The following is a 22,480-nucleotide window of genomic DNA, read 5'->3' on the forward strand; positions in this document are numbered from 1 at the left end:
TGCTCTGGCATGGGTGGTCCTCTGTGCTCTGGTGCTCCATGCGGGTTCCAGGCTGAGGCCCCTTCAGGGACCTCGGCTGAGATCAATGCCCTTGCTTAAACATTCCCCTCTTTTCTGCCCTTCCCCAGGCATTCTTTTTGATTTCTTATCTTCTTTTATCTCAGTCCTACTAATTCCGAAACCTCCCACACACCACCTCCACGGCGGCAGAAACAAGTTCTCCTTTCCAGGAACACTTTGATCTGTGCCTCTCTGAAGACACCTCTGTGCCACCTTCTGGTGGGCACTACAATTATGTACTTACAATACCTATGGCAGCCCTTGCTCCTGGACCATAAGCTTCTGGAAACAGGGAAAATAAAGGTATCTGGCTTACCGTCCAATATTCTACAGCACACAGCGGAGCACCTATGATGTATCAAACAAATGAATGAATAAATGAAAATCTCCTTTGCAAAGCTATGGATTCTCTCAGTTAAAAAATTATGAGACAGCTTAAAAAAGAACAAGTGTGTAAAATATTATAGCTCTGGGTATACTAACAACATTTTATTTACTCATAGTCTAGAATGCTGGAAGGACTTAATTATTTTCCTATGCTCTGGTTCTTGTTTTTCCTTTTTCTTTTTTAAATCAGAGGTCCACAGATGGTTGTTTTTATGGGAGTGAAGTAAAGGATGGAAATTTGAGATGGACAAATATATAGAACTGTCTTTTCTTTTAATCTAATGCAGTTATCGTGAGGATAACAGCTTTCTTCTCAGTACAGTGATTTAATAAATAATAGCAGAATTCTTGGTGTTCCCCAACCAGAGCGTGCATGACAATGCCGACACTATATGTATTTCTGGCTGGAGGAAACTACAGTTTTATAAGCTAATTATTATATAACGAGTTGGCTTGAGTTAGCTCTCTGGGAGGCTAAAACAACAGGTTCTGGAAGATAAAAGTGTGCATCCACATGTACGTTTTCAAAACTCTGATTACAAACAATAGTTTGAGAGAACTGGAAAAGAACAAGTTAGAAAAAAACAGTTTATTAAGTAATATCATATAAATAACTTGTTACAAAAATTGATTTGCAAAAGGCATATTTACTCTTTGTGAGAAATCACTTTTTAAATTGCATTCTTTTCAAATTTATACGTCTAAGAAAACAAAGGGAAAATAAAAGAAGCCATTTCAAGGAGCGTGGATTTGCCATTGGACTACAACAAAAGGCCCAGCCACATGGAGCCGGAAGCGAATTGTCTCCATCCCTCCCTTCTAATATAGGAAACTTTCCCGGGTAGCCTGGAAAGCCTGACAATCTCCCCAACTAGAAATGTTGATGAAAGCTGAGCAGTGATGGTTTCCACCAGGTGTTCTTGCTGAAGACGCAGTGACCTTGAGAAAAACGAAATGCACTGAGCGCTCTAGCCAGTAAATCTTCCAGGGCGGCATCAGCTTCAATTTGTACTTGGGAGCATTTTTAATTAAAAACAATCAATACCCGAATGCTTTGATTTTCTGGGTTGAAAATCACAAATCACAGTCGGAGAATGCCAAATTGCCTTAGCTTGATACTTCTGAAGACGCAGGTAGCATTTATTATAAGGCCTATTCTTATGCAGTTTACTTTCAAAGCAATGAAAATAATCACAAACAAAACAGTACAATGGATTTGAAGCGTTCTAGGTTTCTCCCAAGCAGACCAGTGTTACGTTTGCTGCCCAGCATTCTCCCTGGATGCCTCGTAATTCTATACATTTGATTCCTTAACAAACACTAAACTAATAGATCATAGAAAACGAAAAGCTTATAGAAGGTGCCCCTAGACATATTTACATGAATAGCATAGTCTCACAAGAAAGACCAAGATCTCATTATAGCAGAATGCTTTTTTTCCACAATGCTGGGCCCATGCCTCATTTATCAAATTAACCCCATTTGAGGAGAAATTTGAGTTTGTGGTCCATGGGTTTCAAAAAAAAAAAAAAAATAGAATTAAGTAACTTGTAAAAGCTCTTTTGAAATTAATCTAATAACCCAGTGTCTCCTCAGCTAAGTGCCTCGGTCCTGTCTGAAATACAGTGGGTAATAGGCTCTGTTTCCATATGACCTCCTTTTGGCACTTTCATCTGCTGGTTCTGTCGGGCTAATGTTCCCCCCAAATTAAAAAATGAAAATGCATCATAAATAAGATATTATAAAATGGGGAGTAGATTAAAGATGGTCTCAGCAATGCTTAAATTAAATTGACGATGCAGAGACCATAAACTTGTGGCTTTAAAAATGAGCTATTTCTTTATTAACTTTTAACAAGTGTATGAGTCAATGTATTTCTTTTCTAAGAGGGTTTTGCTCTGCACATTAAATATGGCCGGGGTCTGGTATATTTTAGTAGAGAATTATCCCTTTAGAAAATTATTCCATAAAGATGCCAGGGGGAGATTAAAAATGCTGCAACTGTAATAGTGCTGAACTTCTAAGGAGACCATATAGGAGTTCAGTATTCTCTGGAAAAGAAAGCTGCTTGTCAGACTTAGGAAATGTTCGTCTTGCTGAAGATCCACGCACCAAGTCTTAATCTTTCCAGTCTTACAATCTGATAAAAAAGGCTGACTTGTAGTGTTCATGTAAACACAGTAGACTGCTTAGATTTTCAGTCCCCTGTCACAATTCAAAAGATTTCATTTAGATAAGAAGAGAAAAAACAAAATTACACTAAAACGATCCATTCCAGGGGAACTTTCAGAATAGTGGGGATCATGACTTTTTAGAGTGTTCTTCCAAAGTAAGTGCACTACTTCAAAATTTGTGACTAGAAAACAATAATTAATTTAGAGGTGAATTTCCTGGGAGAAATACACTTAGCTGTAGCTGATTTAAATATTTAGTTTGTTCTCAGGATCCAACTCTGTTCTTTCCTTTCAACTGCACAGTCTTTTTGTCCTCAAGTATGCAGAATTGAGGAATGCCTAATCATGGTTTATACATTATTATCTCCAATAAAATATGCGTTTCAAGGCAAACACTTGATATAAGAAATTGTTCATATTAGGATATCCAAAATGTATGTACTTGACAAGGAAAATAATGGAAACATTATAAAATTAATTTGGATCCATAAAATGTGGATGCTTCTAAGATAAAGATTCAACTTTTAAGAACTTGTCGCACAGCTTTTTGGGAACTGAAAATGAAAACTCAACCACACATTTTTTTATGCTGAGTTAAAATTGACTAGAGAATGGAGTCAGTTTGTATCTGAAAATGGAGTCAATTTGTATTTGAACCTCCCTTTATGCACCTAAACCTTAACGCTAAGTAAGGCTCTGTAAAAACAAAGGAACATGTTTACTCTGCCCATATCCCCTCTCCTATGGTTCCACTGGGCCATCTGTTCTTCTTCCCCATTCAATTTAGTTTTTTATTTGGGGACAAATAGTTTCTAGGCCTTTCAGCAGAAAGTGGCCATTTATGCAAAATGGCTAAATGTTTTTACAATTTCAGCTTACTCCAGTGGACATTTTTGTGATTTAAAGAAATTCTCCTCTTTGAGTAGAGGGGGAAAAAAAAACAAAACTCAGAAAGGCCTCAAAGTTCTTGAAACAACCCATAAGAGCAATCTGCTAATATTTCTTAATTTTAGTTTCTTAGTGACTAAAACAAATATTAAAATTTCATCTCTTCTCACTTTCCATATTTCTTATCGCTAACATAGAATATCAGGACAGACACAATGTGAAAAGTGAGCTGAAAACCAATATTAAAAAAAAAAAATGATCATTTGTGTTGACCCTGGTCCTTGATCTGATATCTTGGTGGGAAGGAACTTAGATCCAGGCAAAATGGAATTGTGACTCTTATTGTTTCCGTGGTGTCAAAGAGTCTTAATTATAGGAAAATATTACTCTACTTTGATATTCACAAGACTCTACTGCTAAATATTCAGCTCTAGTTTCAAATTATTCCATTTCTTAGAGATTGACTTCATCATCAGGTTTTGTGGTAAGAGATTAAACAATTATTTCAATATTAAATCATACTAACCTGTACTTGGTACATTGTATCATTTTCAGGATGGGATAAAGTGTCCTGCCAATTATATCTCAAATATTCCACTACAGAACTACTTACTTTCACTTATGAAGAGAAAATAACCCTTACCCTTAAATATTGGACGTTGCTGGTGTCAACCGTCAGACATTCCAATTAACGCCAAAAGTTCAAAAGAAAGACTTCTGATTATAGCTTTCTTTTTATAAGACTTTCTTGATTCAATTTGTTACATGACATGAAACACAAAGATAGAGAACTCTTTAATGTTACACGAAGTCATGTGATTAAGGTGCTGTTCTATTGCTAGACATAACTACTTCTTATTAATTAACTTTACTAAGCTATCTTTGTTCAGTACTTACCCGTGACTATGATATGTATTGATTCATTACAGTACAGCCCTCCTGTAGTATTTTGTTTGCCTGCATTCCCGTGTGTGTGTGTGTGTGTGTGTGTGTGTGTGTGTGAAGAACTAGCCAAAGAAAACGATAAAAGCAGGAAATAACCCAAGCACAGAATAGATGTTAGTATACAGAGAAGTACTTTACAAAATAGGGAAACATTCAGGAAATATAAGGAATAATATGGTTGTAAAATTTTTTCACTCTAAATGGGTAATCCAAAACACTACATTTCTCTTATTTTAAAGGGGTCCTCTTTAGTTCCTGGCTGATATGCTTATTTAAAACATAACTAGATGTCAGTGTGTTTTCAAATAGAAATCATGTGCCAATATGACATTATCCCTGAATGGATATGACACTAAGATTATCTGCAGAGAATTAACATTAATTGAAAATAAATCTCTAAGACTAACAATTGAAGTCAGCATATTCTTAAGTATGTATATACAGAGCCTGTTTTTTTTTTTTAAGTTTTCAAAATAAGGATATTTTCATTACAGTACTTTGGAAATTTCTGATGACTGCACATGAAGATTCTGATGGTAAAAATAATTAGAACAGCCATATGAAATAAATTATTTGAGCCTGCCAAAGGACTAGTTCAGTTCAGTTGGGTTTTCTGGATAATAACTACGATGCTAATTGCATAATTAGAGAAATAATAGATTGGATGGATTATACATTACTTTTCTGTTATAGTTTGTGGCCATTTATCATTAGTTGAAAGACAAAGTTAGCAGGGTTGCCATGGAAACGAAGTTAAAACCAATGAAAAAACCTAATGCTTTTGAAAGTCAACTATCATTTAAATTACAATCTTAAACACTCTTATTGTAGGGAATCCAACTTTTGCCTTTGTAAGTATCTTCCAAGCCTGTTGTATGTAGGTTTTCACCATGATTTCAGCGTCCATCTATGTCTATCACGTTATATAAATACATAGGTGTTTCTGTATGTGAAGGACAGGGTATCAGGTTCAAGTGTGGCTGGCTCTTACCACCCCATTAAACTCTGAGAGTGGGATTTAAGTTTTATTTATTCTGCCTTTACTAATGCAACTTAATTTAGTAAGAAGTATCTGAAGGATATGAATTATTGTACTTCACACTGCTACTTTTAAGTATATATTAGAATAATACTGACGACAACTACAGACAAGGAGTTAAAATTTATCTCAGAAAAATTCCTTCAAGAACTTTTAAACAGTTAGACTTATTTGTAATTAATCTACTGGCAGTTGAAATAATTTCAAGTGATTTGTGGTATATTTGGTGTCCCAAACTTTAAAATATGCTAAATATTTCCTTTGTTAACATTATTAGCGATTTTCCCTTTTCCTTTACATGGTACAAGGGCAAACTTCTGTGTGTCTCATAAATAACAAATTATGAGTTAGTGGTAAGGAATGAGGTCTTATTAATTATTATTATTTTTGGTTGTTTTTGCATGTTGCTATTTAATTTGATCCTATCCCTACAGAGGAACGAGAATCTTAAAACATTGGTGGATTCCATGCTTTGAATAGTCATTGGTGCCAGAAAAAGTTCTTGAAGAACAAACAGGATGGGCAAATGTCATTTTAAAACCTTTGTGACAGAAATACACACTCCTATACAGTTCATTGTCTCCTTGTGAGCTGCTATACCAGGAACAACTTCGCAGTTGTTCCTCCCTCATTTCTCTTACTACAACTAGATCTGATCTTTAAGGAACAATCCCTCATCCCATTAGCACGTGAAAGGTGGCGTCGGAGCTGTCGCTGACCTGAGTCAGTGGACTGTCATACAAAGGCCGGGCCAGGGCTACTGAGCATGCTCCAACTTGCCCTAAGAGAACAAGGGGAAATGTTACTCCTCTCTGTCCTTCCCTCCAGCATGTGCCTGTTGGGCTGACATGGTTAACTGGATGCACTAAAAAATAAACATTTGCCTCTTGGGAGCTCATAAAAGTGTACTAGAAAAAAGTCTCTAACATTGGATCCACACGACTGCAGCCATGGACTTTTGGAACGGGCAGGACAGAGAACCCTTCACGGAGCAGTGGATAAATAGAAAGAAAGAGCCACTTCACAGAGTTCAGTGTCATCTTGTAAAATGAAAAAGGCAACATATTAGGAGTCCTTGTCACTGTCCACGGCTCCGTACATAGCTGCGAGCTTTTTGAACCGAGGACCCCAGTCACTAAGGTAATCATAGTCTTGGTCGCCATCCGTGGTCACCGACTCCAGCGAGCTCAGGGAATCCGCCACCGAGCCAGTGCCCTCGTAGGCGTAGGTGGCCAAGGAGTCGTAGGGCGGGGCCGTGGGGTCCGTGTCATTTTCCTTTAGCCTTTGGTTAATGAAATCTCGGACGTCGGTGTTATCTCGGGCTGCTGGAGTCCGTCGGGGTAGAAAAAGGGCTTCGGGCACAATATCCCTGCGTAATTTGCTGTCCTCTATGGCTTCAGGATTCCTCAGGGTGCCGATATCAAAGGCCTGGGTGTCCTCCTCGCCACCACCTTCGTCGTTGTAACTGACAATATTGTCTCTGATGTCCTCCTTGGAAATGATCAAAGGCTCTTTTTTCCGCTGCCGCCTCAGAGCCGCGAACAACACCACTGTCACTGGAGGCAGAAACAAGACAGAAAGGAAAGGGAAGTTAATTTGCCACCCAATTAACGCCGGGAAGAAACACGGGGGCTCCAACTGCAAGTTCTAAAGTCCTCGAGGAAAGTGCAGACTCAACTTTTATTTCTCTAAGGATGCAGTTAGTTGCCTTCATGCATGATCAAACCAGGACCCAAAAGAAATGGGGGTAAATATTTGAAAGAAGGTAGCAATTTAAGTCGAGGATAAAAACATTGTCATCTTTTGTCAGTGCTTCCTTTTTGCTTTGAAAGAGCAAACTCGTTTCAAGGTAAGGGAAAAGATAAAATACTAATAAAAAATAAATAAAAAAAAGCTCAGCCAGAGCGTGAGTACGGCAATAAGAGCGCAAATTATGCTGAGCACCTGAGACGCTCTCAAACTGCTTAAAAGCACAAGCCTGGCACCTTCCAAATGTGCTGGAGGTTTGCATAACTCCACATCTAAAATAAGTTTTGCACTAGGCCTTTTTTTTTGTTTTCCCGAGGAAAGTGTAAAATTAGTTTAAAACCCAACGCCGAGATGTGAATATTTGCATATTTTTCCCAAATAGGAGAGAATATTACAGATAATACCCAAAGAGACCCGGATACAATTCAGAAAGCCATTTTGGACTTCAAGATCAGCCCCTTCGAAGGGTTCCAGGTAATAAGACACATGACAGATTATTTCTGTTTGAGCTAAACAAAACACACACATGTAGTGGGGACTAAAAAGAGAAAACAATCTTTCAGAGGTTCATGTTCTGTAAGTTTGTTGCTTGGATGTTCATTCTTTTGATTTTTCCTCCTAACTCAAATTAGAGACAAAGCGAGAATTGTCTTTAAACAGCTCCTGATACTTCTTCACAGCTGGCTGGCGAGAACACAGCTGGCTACCTGTAGAGAGAGACACACCAACAAATGGACATATAGGTGGGAAAATAAAAACATAGCAACAGCTTAGAGAAAAAAGAGCTACCCAGGCCACAAAATGCATTGTTAAGCTGGGTGTGTCCGAGGGAGTTTATTACAGGAAGTACTGGTAATGTCTCTTTAGTCTCTCATCCATAACGTGGTCACATTTTTCTTATGAGCCACAAAAATTGAGTTATTGCAATAAGAGTTACAAAATTGTGGCTTTTGGTGGATATGTATATCTACCTATATAATAATGGATACATGCATACCCTTGTGTCTATATACTAACATTTTAGATGTTGATAGTATTGGTTATCCACTGAGAGAGTTTTATGTGTCAAGTACTGGGCTAAGAGCTTTACATACTGATCTCATTTAATTATCATAATAGCCCTTCAAAATAGGTAACATTATTATAACTCCATTTTACATAGAGGAAATTGAGGTTTAGAGATATCACATGTACAAGCAACTGAAATTCTTTTTAGCAGATTAAAAAGCTCATACTCTACCATGCTTTGATACATGTTTGGATTATAGACCATTTTTCAAGGATATACAATTTGCCTTTTTCAAATGTGCGGTTGTGTTATGGTATACATTCTCTTTGGCTGCCAGAGAGTATCCTGATGCTTCATTTGTTGCATCCACTCAGGGTATTCATTCACTCATTCATTCGTTCAATCAATACTTATGTAGTGCCTACTCTGTGCCAGGTTCAGTTTTAGGCACTATCAATTAAAAAGTTGACCAAGACCTAATAAGATGGGCAGATGGTAGTGGAAGATGGAGACAGAAAATAAACTATGTGTATAATAAACAAGAAAGTTATTAGGACTGTCGACCAAGATGGCCGCGGAGTAGGAGACAGTCCTGTTAAGGAGACAATCCAGGAGGAACAAACTCGGGGAGGAATGACTGAAACACAACAAGGACACCAGCCTGTTAAACCAAGCACGCCGTTGACCGGAGACAGCCAACTGACCTGGAGTCTGCACGATCCTTCCCCATGTGGGAAGGCCACCCTCCCCTCCACACCCCCACTCTTATTAGGGTTTTCTGGACCCAAGGGTAGGTAGGACGATGACCATGTCCAGCTTGAAGCAGCTAGAGGAGCTTGAGACCTTCGCCCATTGTCCTTTACAAGATTACAAAGGGTCCTAATATTTGAGAGGGGGGGGGATAGTTAATTTTTACGAACCAGGGGTATGGACTTGGGGGGGATTGCTGGGGGAGGGGGGTGCTGGGTGGAGGGGAACAAGGGGGAGAAAATTGGAACTGTTGTAACAATATAATCAATAAAAAACATTTAAAAAAAAAGAAAGTTATTAGAAGGTGATAAGTAGAGCAGAGTCAGGAGTATGGGAGCGCTTCTGTGCATGTTTAAGAGGCTGTGTATGTTTTTTTTTGGGGGGGGGATAGATTGCATTGTTGAGAAAGTCACGTTTGAGCTAAGGCATGAGGAGTCATCCAAGGAGCTCTCTGGTGAAGGGGACAGAGCTAGAAGGCCCTAGAGAGGGAGTTGTGCCAGGAGCATTTGAGGATCAGCCAGGAGACCCTGAGGCTGGGCCAGAGGGAGCCAGGAGAGGAGGGCACAGGGAAGGGCCACTGCAGGTGGGGTTTTGGGTGCTTCTGTGCCTTCACTTGACTCTGGGATCTGGGTGAGTGGGCCTTGCAGGCCTTTGGGCAGAGCGAGGCTCACAATAATCCTTTCTATACTGCTTTGCCATGTGATTAGTGACATGAATTTGCAAAACAAAAGGTTTTAAGGACAGCCTTTGGGATTAGAGAACAGAATCAAGCTCACTCACTCTCAACGAATTAAACTCTGATGGACGTGGGTTTGTTCCATTATTTAAGGCAGGCGTTTATCGCTTCCTAATTCTCTCCCAGCTTAAGTTACCTGTATCTATCATTTTAGTCCTATGTGCCACCAAAAGTGCAGTTGTGTGGCAGAGAGAGGGCACATTCAGTCATTCAAAGGTTTTTACTCACTGCTTGTATCTTTCCTTATTGGCCCAATGCATATCTGAACTAAATTTCTTGATAGCATAGCTGTCTAGAAGGGAGAGTTTTCTGAAGATAACTTCTATACACTGAAACGTGAGACCTAAGCACAGGGAACAAAAAGGTTCTGAGAAGGAATTCACTGAGGAGGTGCCCTTCCCAGTCTCTGCTCTGTACCCTTTCCCGACTCCCTTGGGGCCAGGGGACAGCAGTAAAATTATTTCAGAGGAGGAGACCCTTGGATAAATTTTGCTCAAATCCCATCATAAAAGTAGAAAGTAGCAAGCCATTTGAGATCAGGTTTACATAAAGGATTTGACCTTTCCAAGTCGGGTTTCCTCTCTGAAAAGAGAAGCAGTAAACATGATGCCCACTGTGGTTGTCAGGCATGAGTTAATTTATGTGAATGTTTTGCAGACTCTACAAGCACCATAGAGGTACTGAGATGTAGTGGTTGTTTTGCTTCGTTTTATTTTTGGAAGTAAAACAACAGATGCCACCTGATCCACTTTCTTGACTGCAGATTTCTTCCTATATAAATGTGGTTTCTGTCTCTTACAAACTCTCAGGCTTTCTTCCACTTTCTTCAACTGTCTCCTCTTTAGTTCTGGCTTTTCCAGCCTGGAAGTTGCCCTGCATTCCATAAGCTCACACACAAAAAAGAGGGTACAGCGTGGAAGCCCCAAGGCTCTGGGAGAGAAGACCTGAGTTTGGAACTTGGTTCTGTCACCTGTTAGTAGTGCGACTTGGCTACATGAGTGCACATCTTGGAGCCTCAGTTTTCATATTTACGATGCTGATAAATATGCAGCGGATGGTGCTGGGGAATAAGTGAGAAAAACATTTGTAAAGCATCTTGCTCAGTGCATAGCTCATGTTGTGAGCCTAGTTAAAGGTTAAATCTTATTTTTCTCTTTTTCTTTAAAAATTAGGTAGAGAATTCTAAAGAGATTAGACAAGAGGTGGGAAGCCCTGAGGCAAATTAGGAGTAATGAGCAGATAATGAATTCCTGGATGGAAGGGGTGGAAAGTGAGGGTAAGGGGAGCTGGCTAGGAGGAAGAAATGGGGGAGGAGGAAATGGGTGGATGGTGAAGTAAGGAAGAACCACCTCAAGGAGATGAGAGTCAATGGAATTCCACCTGAGTACAACCCTGTCCATCCAGCCCTTATAAAAATAACCTTAAAATATATATATATTTACATCCTTCTCCTCCCACACAATTTTTACAGACTCACCAACAGAAGCACCAATTTGTCTTTTCATACTGTCAGTTTTTATTTATCCTCATATCTTAAAATACTTTCCCCAAAGATTAGATGGCAAAGAGAATCACAGTTCTGTAGCTGAGTTTCAAAGCAAAGTTGAGCTGGAATGTGAAGCTCTTGAGCAGAGAGCCCTAGGCTTCTTCATTCTCTTACTCTCCTCAAAGTCACTAGACTGTCACTTTTTTTTAAAAAAAGAGTCCTCCCCACCCTGTAATCCAGGTTAACTATAACTTCTTACTTTTCTTTTCCCATCGTGTAGGCAAGCTATACAAATACTACTTGTATTTTTGGAAGGGCTGCATTAGCTAACATTTGATTTCTTAGTTCACAACAGTCAAGGGTCTTTGAGCATTTTGAGCTCAAATTGTGTGTTTAGTTTGTTGCTTGGGGGTAAAAAATTTCATTTGAATCATCGTTTGACCTCGATTTTTGCTTTTATTACATTTATATCTTTTAGGTCCCAGATTTATTTCCTTGGCCACAGAAGTTCTTTATTATGGAAAGTCTGAGAAATAATAGACATTATGTATGGCAAGTATAGGGCAATGCTAGGAAGGTGGTCATTTAAATGGGTTTAAGTTTGCTGGATTAGAGAAAACTTAATTGCTTTTTATTTTTCTGTGTGAGGGAGCAAAAGTCATTGCATTCTTCTTTCCAGTTTCCCATTGATTTTTTTCTCTCTATAACATTTATTAACATATCAGTTGTGACTAAAGAGCAATGTTAGCTGTATGTCAAATACTTAACGACAAGTTTAAAAAGTACAATATCTATAATATAGGCATTTCACTACAAAATTAAATATCTCCCAATTATTTTTCAGTTTCAGGTTTTTAAAAAAGTTTTACTGTAGACACTATTACAGATGTCTCCATTACCTTCACCCCCTTTTGCTGGCCCCCACTCTGCTCCCTTCCCCCCTTCTCTTTTGCCATCACCACACTGATTTTTAAACTTTACCTTCATGGAAAGGGCCTTCATCAGATACTCCATGCAGGATGACTTTCACTGTTTAAAATTTAACAACGCCTGTTAGGTTAAATATTAACCAACAGATGGAATGAGAAGGGCCTATTTTTGTTGCCCTTATATCCCCCAGAGACTCATTCCCAGTCTAATAGGCAAGAGATTCTTTTGGTGCAGTGGTTCCCGAGGTAGGTAAAAACACGGGCAAGATTCACATCTGCTCATTCTCCAAAGCCACATTCAAGCAAGAACTAGTTCATGGTTGAACAACACAGATTCTCAGCATATAACTCTATTCACCTAGATCGGGCTGTATGCCTTAATGGGGGAGGCAGATAAATCCAGAGTGTCACAGTGGCAGTGTGTGACCCTCAGCGTGGGGAGATAGGAGGCAGGGAGAAGCAGTTTACCTAGTAGGGTCACGATGCAAAGAAGGATGGCCACGAGAGCCCCCGTGCTCAGTCCCGTGGGGTGGACGAGGGCCTCCGCGTGGCAGGATTGCATGTTCCCGTGGTGGTCACATGCACAGACCCGGACAGTCACTGTCCCCGTGCTGCTTTGGACTGGGTAGTCGTTGTCTGAAATGACCACAGGCAGGAGATAGGTGCTCATCTCGTGTCTACTGTAGCCGTTTTTCCGAGTGAAGATTCCCGCTGTGTTGTCTGGAACCGGAAAGCAAAGTGGTGAATGCGTGTGGATAATGCGCCAGGTACTGGAGCCATTGTGAGAGGAACAGATGGATAGAGATGCGGGTATAAATACATAGACAGAGAAGGTCACTTGGGCTCATTTACCTTTGTTGTCTTGAATGGTAAAGTTTGAGCCGCTGGCTGCTTCCGGGGCCAGGGAGAAGGAGAACTGGTGCCCGCTGTAAGGGTCATCCTTGTCAATAGCTCGGAGGGTCTGAACCAACTAAAATCCAAGCCACACAGATGTCATAAAGTATTGATAACATAATATGTTTCTTACAGTTTGGCAGTGAACTGCTTGACTAAACGATTTCTCATTTTAATTGAAAAAACGATAGCCTTGCCATGGCCGGGTAGCTCAGTATTAGAGTGTCTTCCCGATACACCAAGGTTGCAGGCTCCATCACGACTCAGGGCACATACAAGAATCAACCAATAAATACATAAATAAGTGGAACAACTAATGGATGTTTTGCCCTCTCTTTCTCGCTTCTGCTCTCTAAAAATAAATAAATAAAAAATTTTTAATGATAACCTCTAAAAAACTTACAATGAATCCACTCTGCAAAGAACTGATGGGTTGGAAACAGAGCAGGGGGCAACTCTTTGTTGTCTGGCTGTCCTGTAGGATGTTTGGCAGCAAGCCTGGCCTCCTCCCACTAGATACCAGTAGCACCCTCTTCCTTGTGACAATCAAAAATGTCCCAGACATTGCCAAGTGTCCCCTGGGGCACAAAAGTCACCCGAATTGAAAAACACAGTCCTAGAGTGCTACAAAGCTATAAAACATCACAGTGATCTATGATCACTGCAGCTTAAGGAAATGGAGGCAATTGGTGGCCGGCCTGGCTAGAAATGCAATCTGGTCATATACCAAGCCATCAATTTGCAAGAAAGCTAAAAATGAAATTTGCATATACAACACATAACTTCAGCTTCCCACTTTAACATATATTTTTAAAAGTGTACTTCCATTTTCACAAACTGTAACATCATTTTTATATCACGGGCAGAAGAGACCTGTTTTAGATGGGGACACGTGTAAAACACTCATGAATTCGTTTTAGTTGTACAGATGGGCATGCAAGTAAGTGGAACTATGGATTATAGGCATTTGTAAAATATGTTCTAGTTATTACTTTCCATTATATGTGGTAATTTAAACTATCTGCTTACAATAAAGATTTTTCCAGTAGAGCTGTGACTAATCTATTTTAATGAAAACTTAAGACTGATTTAGAATTGGCATCAGGCTTTGAGACTGATGAACTTCCACTTCTTAAAAACTGTTCTCGTATGCAAGTTAAATATTCATCCTGGTTCTTATTTATAGTATTAATTTTGTTAACATTCACTTCCTAGATAATTCAAAACTGGCCCTTAGCTGTGTTTATCATCTTAATTATTACAGATCTAAATTAATCTGACTAAATTAATTTACTTTCTCATGAAACTCACCTGATCTGCTTTTGCTTTTTCACAGACAAAAGTTTCATAGAATTCAGCAAATTCTGGGGCGTTGTCATTGACGTCCAGAACCCTAATATATAGAGGTACTCGGCTGCTCTGCTTTGGATTATCTGCAACATGCCAGAACAAATGGAACAGACATTTATTTGTTGGTCACCAATCGCCTTTAGACAACAGTCACACACTCCTTTCTCACTCATGCACAGATTCCCCAAGGCTGCTGTGAGTACAAATGTAGTCACAGAAGAGTAGAATTAGATTGTTTGGTACTGGTGGTCCATTAGGTACACCCGATGGAAAGACTGAGACAACACAGCTGCATGTGTGGATGTAACGCAACTGTATAATAAACACCAGAGTATAAAGAGAAGCTGTTCTGCGAAGGCACTCTAGAGCCAAATTTTAAAGGAAGCCGAGGAAGGAGGCAGGTGTAGAAAATGTGGACAAAGGAAGAAGGGCTGGTGGGGACGAATGATTGTTATTGGTCTCAGTTTCTTTAGTTGGAGTGCTGAATAAAAGCTAGATATTGTGCTAAGCACTTGGCTACATTATCTTATTTAATCCTTGCAAACTTCTAAGATCATTGCCTCCACTGTACAGGTGAGGAAACTGAAGCACAGAGAAGTCAGGTAATTTGTCCAGTGATAGTAAGGAGCAGAGCCTTGATTCAAATTTGGGTCTGTCTGACTCCAACACTCAGGCTGTTCGTCTAGGATAAAGATAAAGCAGAGTCAATGTTTGAGGACCTGAGATCAACAAAGCACTTGGGTTGTTTTCTGTGACAATCTTCAGGGTAATGTGACAGAGAGATTCTTGGTCTAAGAATTAGGAGCTGGAGTCTCTCACCTCAGCTTTCTACATTCACTCTGCTCCTATGTCAATTTGTTCATTTACTTGATACACATTTAGTGAGCAGCTAATATCTAACTTGTTGTGCCAGCCACTATTTGGGGTGCTGGAACACATGGGGAACACAACAAAGATTCTGCTTCCGGGAGCTCTCTTCTGGTGTGGGCAGCAAACTGTAAACACATAAATATATAATGTGTCAGATGGTAAATGCTATGGAAAAATTAAACAGGGCAAAGAACTTGGAGAGAGATGGACGTGCTACTTTGAAAGCAATGACCAGGGATGGCTTCTCTGATGAGATGCCATTTGCACAGCCACGAACGAAGAAAAGATTAAACCGCACGACTATTTCTGGCTCTCCAGATAGAGGAAATGGCAAGCGCACAGGCTGTGGAGTGGGAGGGACCTGGATTTAAGCTCCAGGTTTCTGATACAGCAAAGGTAGTTAAGAAGGGCGATTCTTAAGCTCCTTTGCATCTGAAAATTTGCTCACACGATTCTTCCAAAGTTGGAGCTGCTGAAGGTGCAGTCTTAAAAGGTCGTCATCACTAGTGATGTCATATATATCACAGAGACTTTAAATCTTAAAAACTGAAAATCTTAGACACAAAGCTTAAAAATACATATGAAATATAGTTAGTAAAAAAAATTCCTGATGTTATAGAAAATGGTACTTTTTGGTGGGAAATGATTTTATAATGTCACAGCTTTGAGTATGCGCTATCATTGGTATCCACATTAGGGCCTCCTCATGACTTCTGAAAAGCAAATGCCTGTGTAACAAATCTCTGATGAGAAGTTCTCATTGCTATCAAAAAGCAATGCCTTGTTTTGTCCATGCTGGTTATTTATTATTCTATCCCATGTCTTTCAGCCACTCCAATCGCGTGCGTTATATTGACACAGAATACTCCTGTAATACACCATTTGATATGGAATGTTTCACAGTAGATACCCAACTGAGCTAAACATTTTAAAATAAAATTTTTGTACTTTTAAAATAAAAAAACAACAAAAAATGTGCCATAATTTAGAAGCCTATTTTTAAACATTTAAATAACTTTTTAAAGATCATTTTTCTTTCATGCACTTGGTTCTATACCCTGTGTTTACATGGCACGATTTTCACTGTGTATATTCATTTTATTTGAAGCATTTCTTTGGCACTATTTTTCTCCGCCTTAAATTTCACGGGGTCTGACATAAAATTCATACTAAACATTTTATCGATTACTTGGTGGTTTGTGTTGCTCATTTTGGTGTACCATGGAAAAGTTAAAATTTATATCTCTTAATTCTGTTACAATTTTGGAATAGCAATTCTATAGAAAACCACAGGGTGAATATCCAAAATATTTCTAAACAATCCCTACATTTTAGAAAATATGTGATCCTTCTACCCACACACACAATGTCTAACACGCGCCCATTTTCTTCCCCAGCTGCTTCTGTTCTGTAATCAGATTTGTAAGCTTCTGGAGTCAAATCCAGCCTGTACTAATTAAACCCCAGTTGACACAGATGTCTTCCCATTTTGTTGTTTCTAAACTGCTGAACTTCCACAGTGGCCTCTCGTTTGTGAATGAACCAGCATATGTCTAGAAAGACCACACTGCAAATCATTACAGGGCTCTTTTCCCTCAATGTGTATTGAGCGGGGTCTTCAATACATGGTGATGAGTTTTAGGTATGCTTCACCCACCCTTGCTGGGACACTCCCTCTGTCCATCGGGGAGCGCAGTGGTATGGGGATGACTTACTGATCTCTGTTGCTATCACTGTAATGTTGTGCCACAGTAATGTTTCCCGGTCAAGAAGTTTTGATGTAAAGATGGAACCGTTTCCAGAATTAATGTTGAATATTCTGTCCATATCTGTGTGTCGATCAACAGAATACCTGAAATGGCAGAGCAGAATTTAAAAAGGTTTTCTGTGTATTTGCTATTCTCACATCCTAAAATTATTCCAAGAATATGTTATAGGAAACTTTTTCTACCTGTAACATATATATAGGAGTATCTGTCACTTAAAATTAAGCAAAATAGTCTGAGAAATTAGTTGTTGACAGCTGAGCTCTTAATAGTAAAACCACTAGACAAATTGCATGATTTTGAGTATCACCATTGAAATTTTTGTGTATGTATGGTAATTTGGACCAAGTAGGTATAGTGATTGTTATAATTTAACTCAAGTGTTTAGAACCTCAAAACTTTAATGGGTAGGTATGTGTGCGTATTTGTGTGAATAAGTAGGATTATTATGATTTTTTTCTGTAGTTTTATGTACATTGTATTCTAGCTTTCATATCCCATGGTATGATAGTTACCCTTCTGCATTTTATTTATTTATTTTACGTATATTTTATTGATTATGTTGTTACAGTAGTCCCATTTTTTTTCCCCTTTGCTTCCCTCTTCCCAGTACTTTCCTTCCCTCCAGCAATCCCACCCCTCTTAGTTCATGTCCATGAGTTGTGCATATAAGTTCTAAGGATTATTTGCTATTAGGTTTAATAATTTATTTTGAAAGGTGTTATGTTGAAAGAAGCAAAAGATGGCTAGCGTGGCTGAGGCTAGTGAGGCAAAAGATGGGGATAGGAGATGAGCTTCGGAGGACATCCACAGTCTGGACCCTAGAAGGACGGGCTGGTTGTGGGAGGGAGCTGGGATTTACTCTAAGAGGAATCTGACTCCACCGGGGAATTTCAAGCAGGAGAGTGTCCCAACCTAAATCACATTTAACAAAGATCTCTAGTTGAATCAAGGAGATTGGTGGGGTAGTGCTCACACAAACTCACAGGTGTTTGTGAAGAACAGGATTTGGGGAAGATCGTAAGTTCTAGTTTTGATATATTAGGGCTTAAAGACCAAGCAAACGTCTGGAAAAAGGTATCTAGCCTGAAGCTCAAGATGAAGATCTGGACTGACAACCTAGATTTCCCATTCAACTGTCTAGCAAGAGAGTGTCCAAGGAAGGGACAAAAATACTGAGGACAGAATCACTTAAAGGATGAACAGGACATCAGAGGTGCACAAGAACCAGAACAGTGCACAGCACAGAGGAGGGACCTGATAAATATTTAAGGAGAGTGTGGTCTCTTAGAAACCAAAGAAGGACAGAGTCTTCCACACTGAAACTGGTGCAAGACTAGCAGATTTGGAGAACTGTTATCTTCTTTATAAATTGATTGCTAGTTTTTGGAATAGCTGTGTAAGGGGGCATATGTGTACACTGTGTTTTATGCAGGGAATGTTAAAGAGAAAACTCAGAAGGAAGTTGATATGTTAAGGTCATTAGGAATAAAAACTGCCCATTTCAGTTGGGTTTTCAAAATTTATATCATGGTAGGTGATTTAAAAATGTCAGCTCAGTAGAAATACAATTTAAGTAAATGACCTAATTAGTCATACATATATAAAATTATTATGAATGCTCTAAGAAAAATAAACCCTTTTTACTAACTTGCAAGAGTGTATAATGTCCAATATTCTCTTTAATTATTTTGTTTTAAAATATAACTAGTGAATTATAATAAACAATCTATTATATCTTAATAAAATCTATTTTTGTCATTTAGCAGGAGTCAAAATAAAACAGATAGCCTATTACCGTAGGCTATAAAAGCCAGATTTTAAAGAGAATGAATGAAGATCATAATGGATGTATATCAAGTTGGGTTAGAATTTTTGTTTTAAGTTATATAAACCTAATGTTTTATTATCAAAGGGATTGAAACAGATGAAACAGCTATTGTTTTTTTCCATTTATGTCATGAATCAACATTTATTAAGAACTTAGGCAACAGCATTGAACTTGATGGATCACCTTTCTTCATTTTTAATCTGAGAATGATAAATATCTATAGCATATAATTAATAACCAAAAAGAAGATTTCAATAGTCATAACTTTGTAAGAAATCTAACAATGACCTACAAATATATTTTTTCCTTATGAAAAAAGACATGTTGCTCACTGCCTTTACAAGCTGTTAAAATTATATACAGCAGCAATCTTCTCTTGTTCTTTGTTTCTTTTCTTCTTGTTATAGTTTTAAGTTTTACAAGTAATTGTGTTTTCCCATCAAGCCTCTAAATAAAGGGGGAAATGGGGTGAGAAACTTTTAGTTGAAGGCAGCTTTTGACTTTAAAGAAAAAATGATTATTTTTTCTTTAAAAATAAATACCAAAATGCATATATTTTTTCTTTAGTGGGAGATTTAAAAATTAATAGAAAACCTAAAGTGTCTATATTGTTTAGGAAAGGTGCTTACACACAAGCCTTACTTATTTGTTGTTTTTCTTTTCAAAGTATTTCCAATTTATATCCAGGCCATTTACTCTCCAGTCACATTAATTGTAATCATAACTGATAAGGAACAAAGTAATCAATCCCACTATGATTGTAACAGATCATTCTGCTAGGTGGCTCTTTTTTTTCTTTCTAAAACTTTATTGTATTCTGTGATTCAATAATTGGTCTTCTAATGCATCTTCAAGTCAGGAAGATTTGTGGGTTAGGAAGGAAGTGTGTTTGCATGTAACTTTTTTATAATATGTATTCATAGTGATGTTTCATGAGACCATTTCATGGAAGTCAAAGGTCATTTGTGATAGTTATTGGATAGAAATTATTTTATATTATTGAAGAATTAAAGGTTTGTGCCTGTGTAATGATATATCAATGTTTGGGGGAAGAATTCTCTAGCATTAATTGTGTACCTAACATATTGTCTAGCACCTAGTTATTCAACATGTATGCCTTGAATAACCAAAAACTATGTATGGATGTACCTTCCTAGTATAGGAATCAATTTTATCCTATAAAAGGAATCACTGAAGTATATACTTATATACCAATATATCTACATGTATTTCTATCCTTAAATCTATATTCATTCACAAATCCAAATTGGGCTGGCAGAAAAAACTTTCATAATTATCTGTCAGCCAACCCAGTGTGACAAACTAGTTACTTTGACAAAACATAATATAATGTAGTGGGTAAAAATGATATTTGGTATAAAAAGCAAAATAGACATAAAAATACACCCTATCCAGAAGATATTATCTCTTTCAATTAAAAACATCTTGACCAATCAAAGAGATAACCAGATGCTTGTATTTGTAAACTTCCAGCACTAACACTTTTACATTGGTCTTGACATTGACTTGCTAAGATTTTTTTCCTTGTGCATTTAGAATAAACTCCAAATGAGAGAACAGTTATAAAAGCACTTAATATTATTTGTGTTACACAAGTGAAGGCCATCATTCATTTTCCTTATTAATGATACTGATGCATGTGGAGAAACATCTGATGCATGGAGCTCTCATATGGCTACTTTGGGTTGACCATAGTCCAATTCAAGGAGTCTAGATATTCCAACTGAGTGATAAAAAACAGAGTCTGTTTTCCCAAGGATTTCCAATTACTCTCAGAATGTAAGGCAGGGCTGTCTTTGTGTTTTAGATGGGGGACTTGCCCGAGGGTTCATTTGAACAAAGAGCTCAATGACTAAAAAGTCAGAAAATGACAGCCTTGGAACCTCAGGGCCTCATCGGCAGCAACGTTCTTCAGTGCACAGCCAGGGTGATCCTTTTCAAGAGGAGTTGGGGTTAGGTAACGCTTCTACTCAGAGCTCTCCAGTGGCTTCCTGCTTCGATTGGAATAAAGTCCAGTCTTTACCAGGACCTAAAACCCCAGTAGGACTGCCACCATCACCGGCCACCAAACCTTCCTGTGGCTTCATACCTTACCCCTCCCCCAACCCTGCCTCCGTCATGTTCTTCTACCTCCAAATGCCTCCATATTACCCCTTCTGCATGCCAAGCAATCAGACTTTACCTTTGCTTTTCCCTCTTCTTGGAATGTTCTTCCCCCGGATATCAGCATGGTTCATCCCTTCATTTCACTCAAATATTTACTCAAATTACTTCCTACCAAGGTGAAGCCTGACCGCACTACCTAACATAGTTCCCCATAGACCTGTTGCTGCCTTATTGTCTTATTTTACTGCTCACAGTTTATTTTTACCTGACATATTATGATATTCATAGGCTGCTTATTTCTACCTGCTCCAGTTAGAATGTAAGCTCCATGAGACTGGGACCTGGTATTGTTCTCTGTTTCCCCAGTGCCTCAAACATGCCTGGCATGGGGCAGGTGCCCTGATTAGAATATATTTGTGGACTCACTAGGGGGAGTTCCTCTAGCTTCTCAGCCTGCTCGCTTGCTTTGTGGGGAATCAATTATGCTATGATATTCTGGGTTAGCACTTTTCTCATCTAGGCAACGATGCTCCACGCTAAAGGCTGGGGGCTGGTTTACCTTCCTGCTTTCCTGGTAAGGTCTAGATAGAAGGCTGGGGCACCTGAGTCTCAAAGAGCAATGAGGCTTTTCTTGCAACATGATTTACAGCTAAGGTGTGAGGAAGGTACAGGGAAAATAGAGCTTGCTTACATAGTATAAATTGGATTCAGCTCTATTAACTTCCCCAGGATTTCACAGACATGTATCATGAAACGGGTCTCAGTTTTATCCACATCTGCAAAAGAAAGAAATTACGCATCCAAATGGAGCATAATTCTGCCTCTCAGTGTTACATGCTAGGTCTTCCACACTTGAAAAACAGACGCTCACATGCTTTCTCCACACCACTCTCGAACAAATTTACAACCTTAAAAATCAAAAACAAAAACCTGGGCCATTTAGGGGCATTACCTTGTCTCACTCAATGTTTTTAAAGTTTATGCTGCTGCTTAAATAATATTTAAGTTGAGCAAATACATAAAAGGCCAAGGAGGACATACAGAGGGCCCATAGGCATATGAAAAGATACTCAACCTCAGTAGCCATCATAGAGATGCAAATTAAAACCACAATGAGATACCACCTCACTCCCATAAGAATGGCCATCATTAATGAATCAACAAACAAGTGCCGGCGAGGATGCAGAGAAAAGGGAAACTTAGTGCACTGTTGGTGGGAATGCAGACTTGTGCAGTCACTGTGGAAAACAGTATATAATTTCCTTAAAAAACTAAAAATGGAACTGCCTTATGATTCAGTGATTCTGCTGCTGGGAATGTACCCTAGGGATCCTGAATCACCAATTCAAAATGATTTATGAACCCCTGTGTTCATAGTGGCACTATTTTTACAATAACCAAGTGCTGGAAACAGCCTAAAGTGCCCATCAGTAAATGAGTGGATCAGAAAACTGTGGTACATTTACACAATGGAACACTATGCAGCAGAA

At 38.7% G+C, this 22,480-nt stretch overlaps 1 protein-coding gene across 1 annotated transcript in view; it reads right to left on the bottom strand.

Annotated features, from left to right (window-relative positions):
- Positions 1-1,021: 1,021 nt before the first annotated feature.
- The window catches only part of CDH6 (cadherin 6), a 59,544-nt gene continuing 38,085 nt past the window's right edge, over positions 1,022-22,480 (bottom strand). Inside the window, exons 8-12 of the mRNA XM_090276204.1 lie at positions 16,982-17,118; positions 14,358-14,479; positions 13,005-13,122; positions 12,621-12,872; positions 1,022-7,049 (exon numbers count right to left, since the gene is read on the bottom strand). Coding sequence (XP_090132330.1) covers positions 6,559-7,049; positions 12,621-12,872; positions 13,005-13,122; positions 14,358-14,479; positions 16,982-17,118 — 1,120 coding nt within the window. The 3' untranslated portion in view covers positions 1,022-6,558. The remainder of the gene's footprint in view (positions 7,050-12,620; positions 12,873-13,004; positions 13,123-14,357; positions 14,480-16,981; positions 17,119-22,480) is intronic.

This window comes from Furipterus horrens, unplaced genomic scaffold (genome assembly GCF_987537825.1).
Source record: "Furipterus horrens unplaced genomic scaffold, mFurHor1.1.pri manual_scaffold_5, whole genome shotgun sequence".
NCBI classification, from domain to species: domain Eukaryota; kingdom Metazoa; phylum Chordata; class Mammalia; order Chiroptera; family Furipteridae; genus Furipterus; species Furipterus horrens.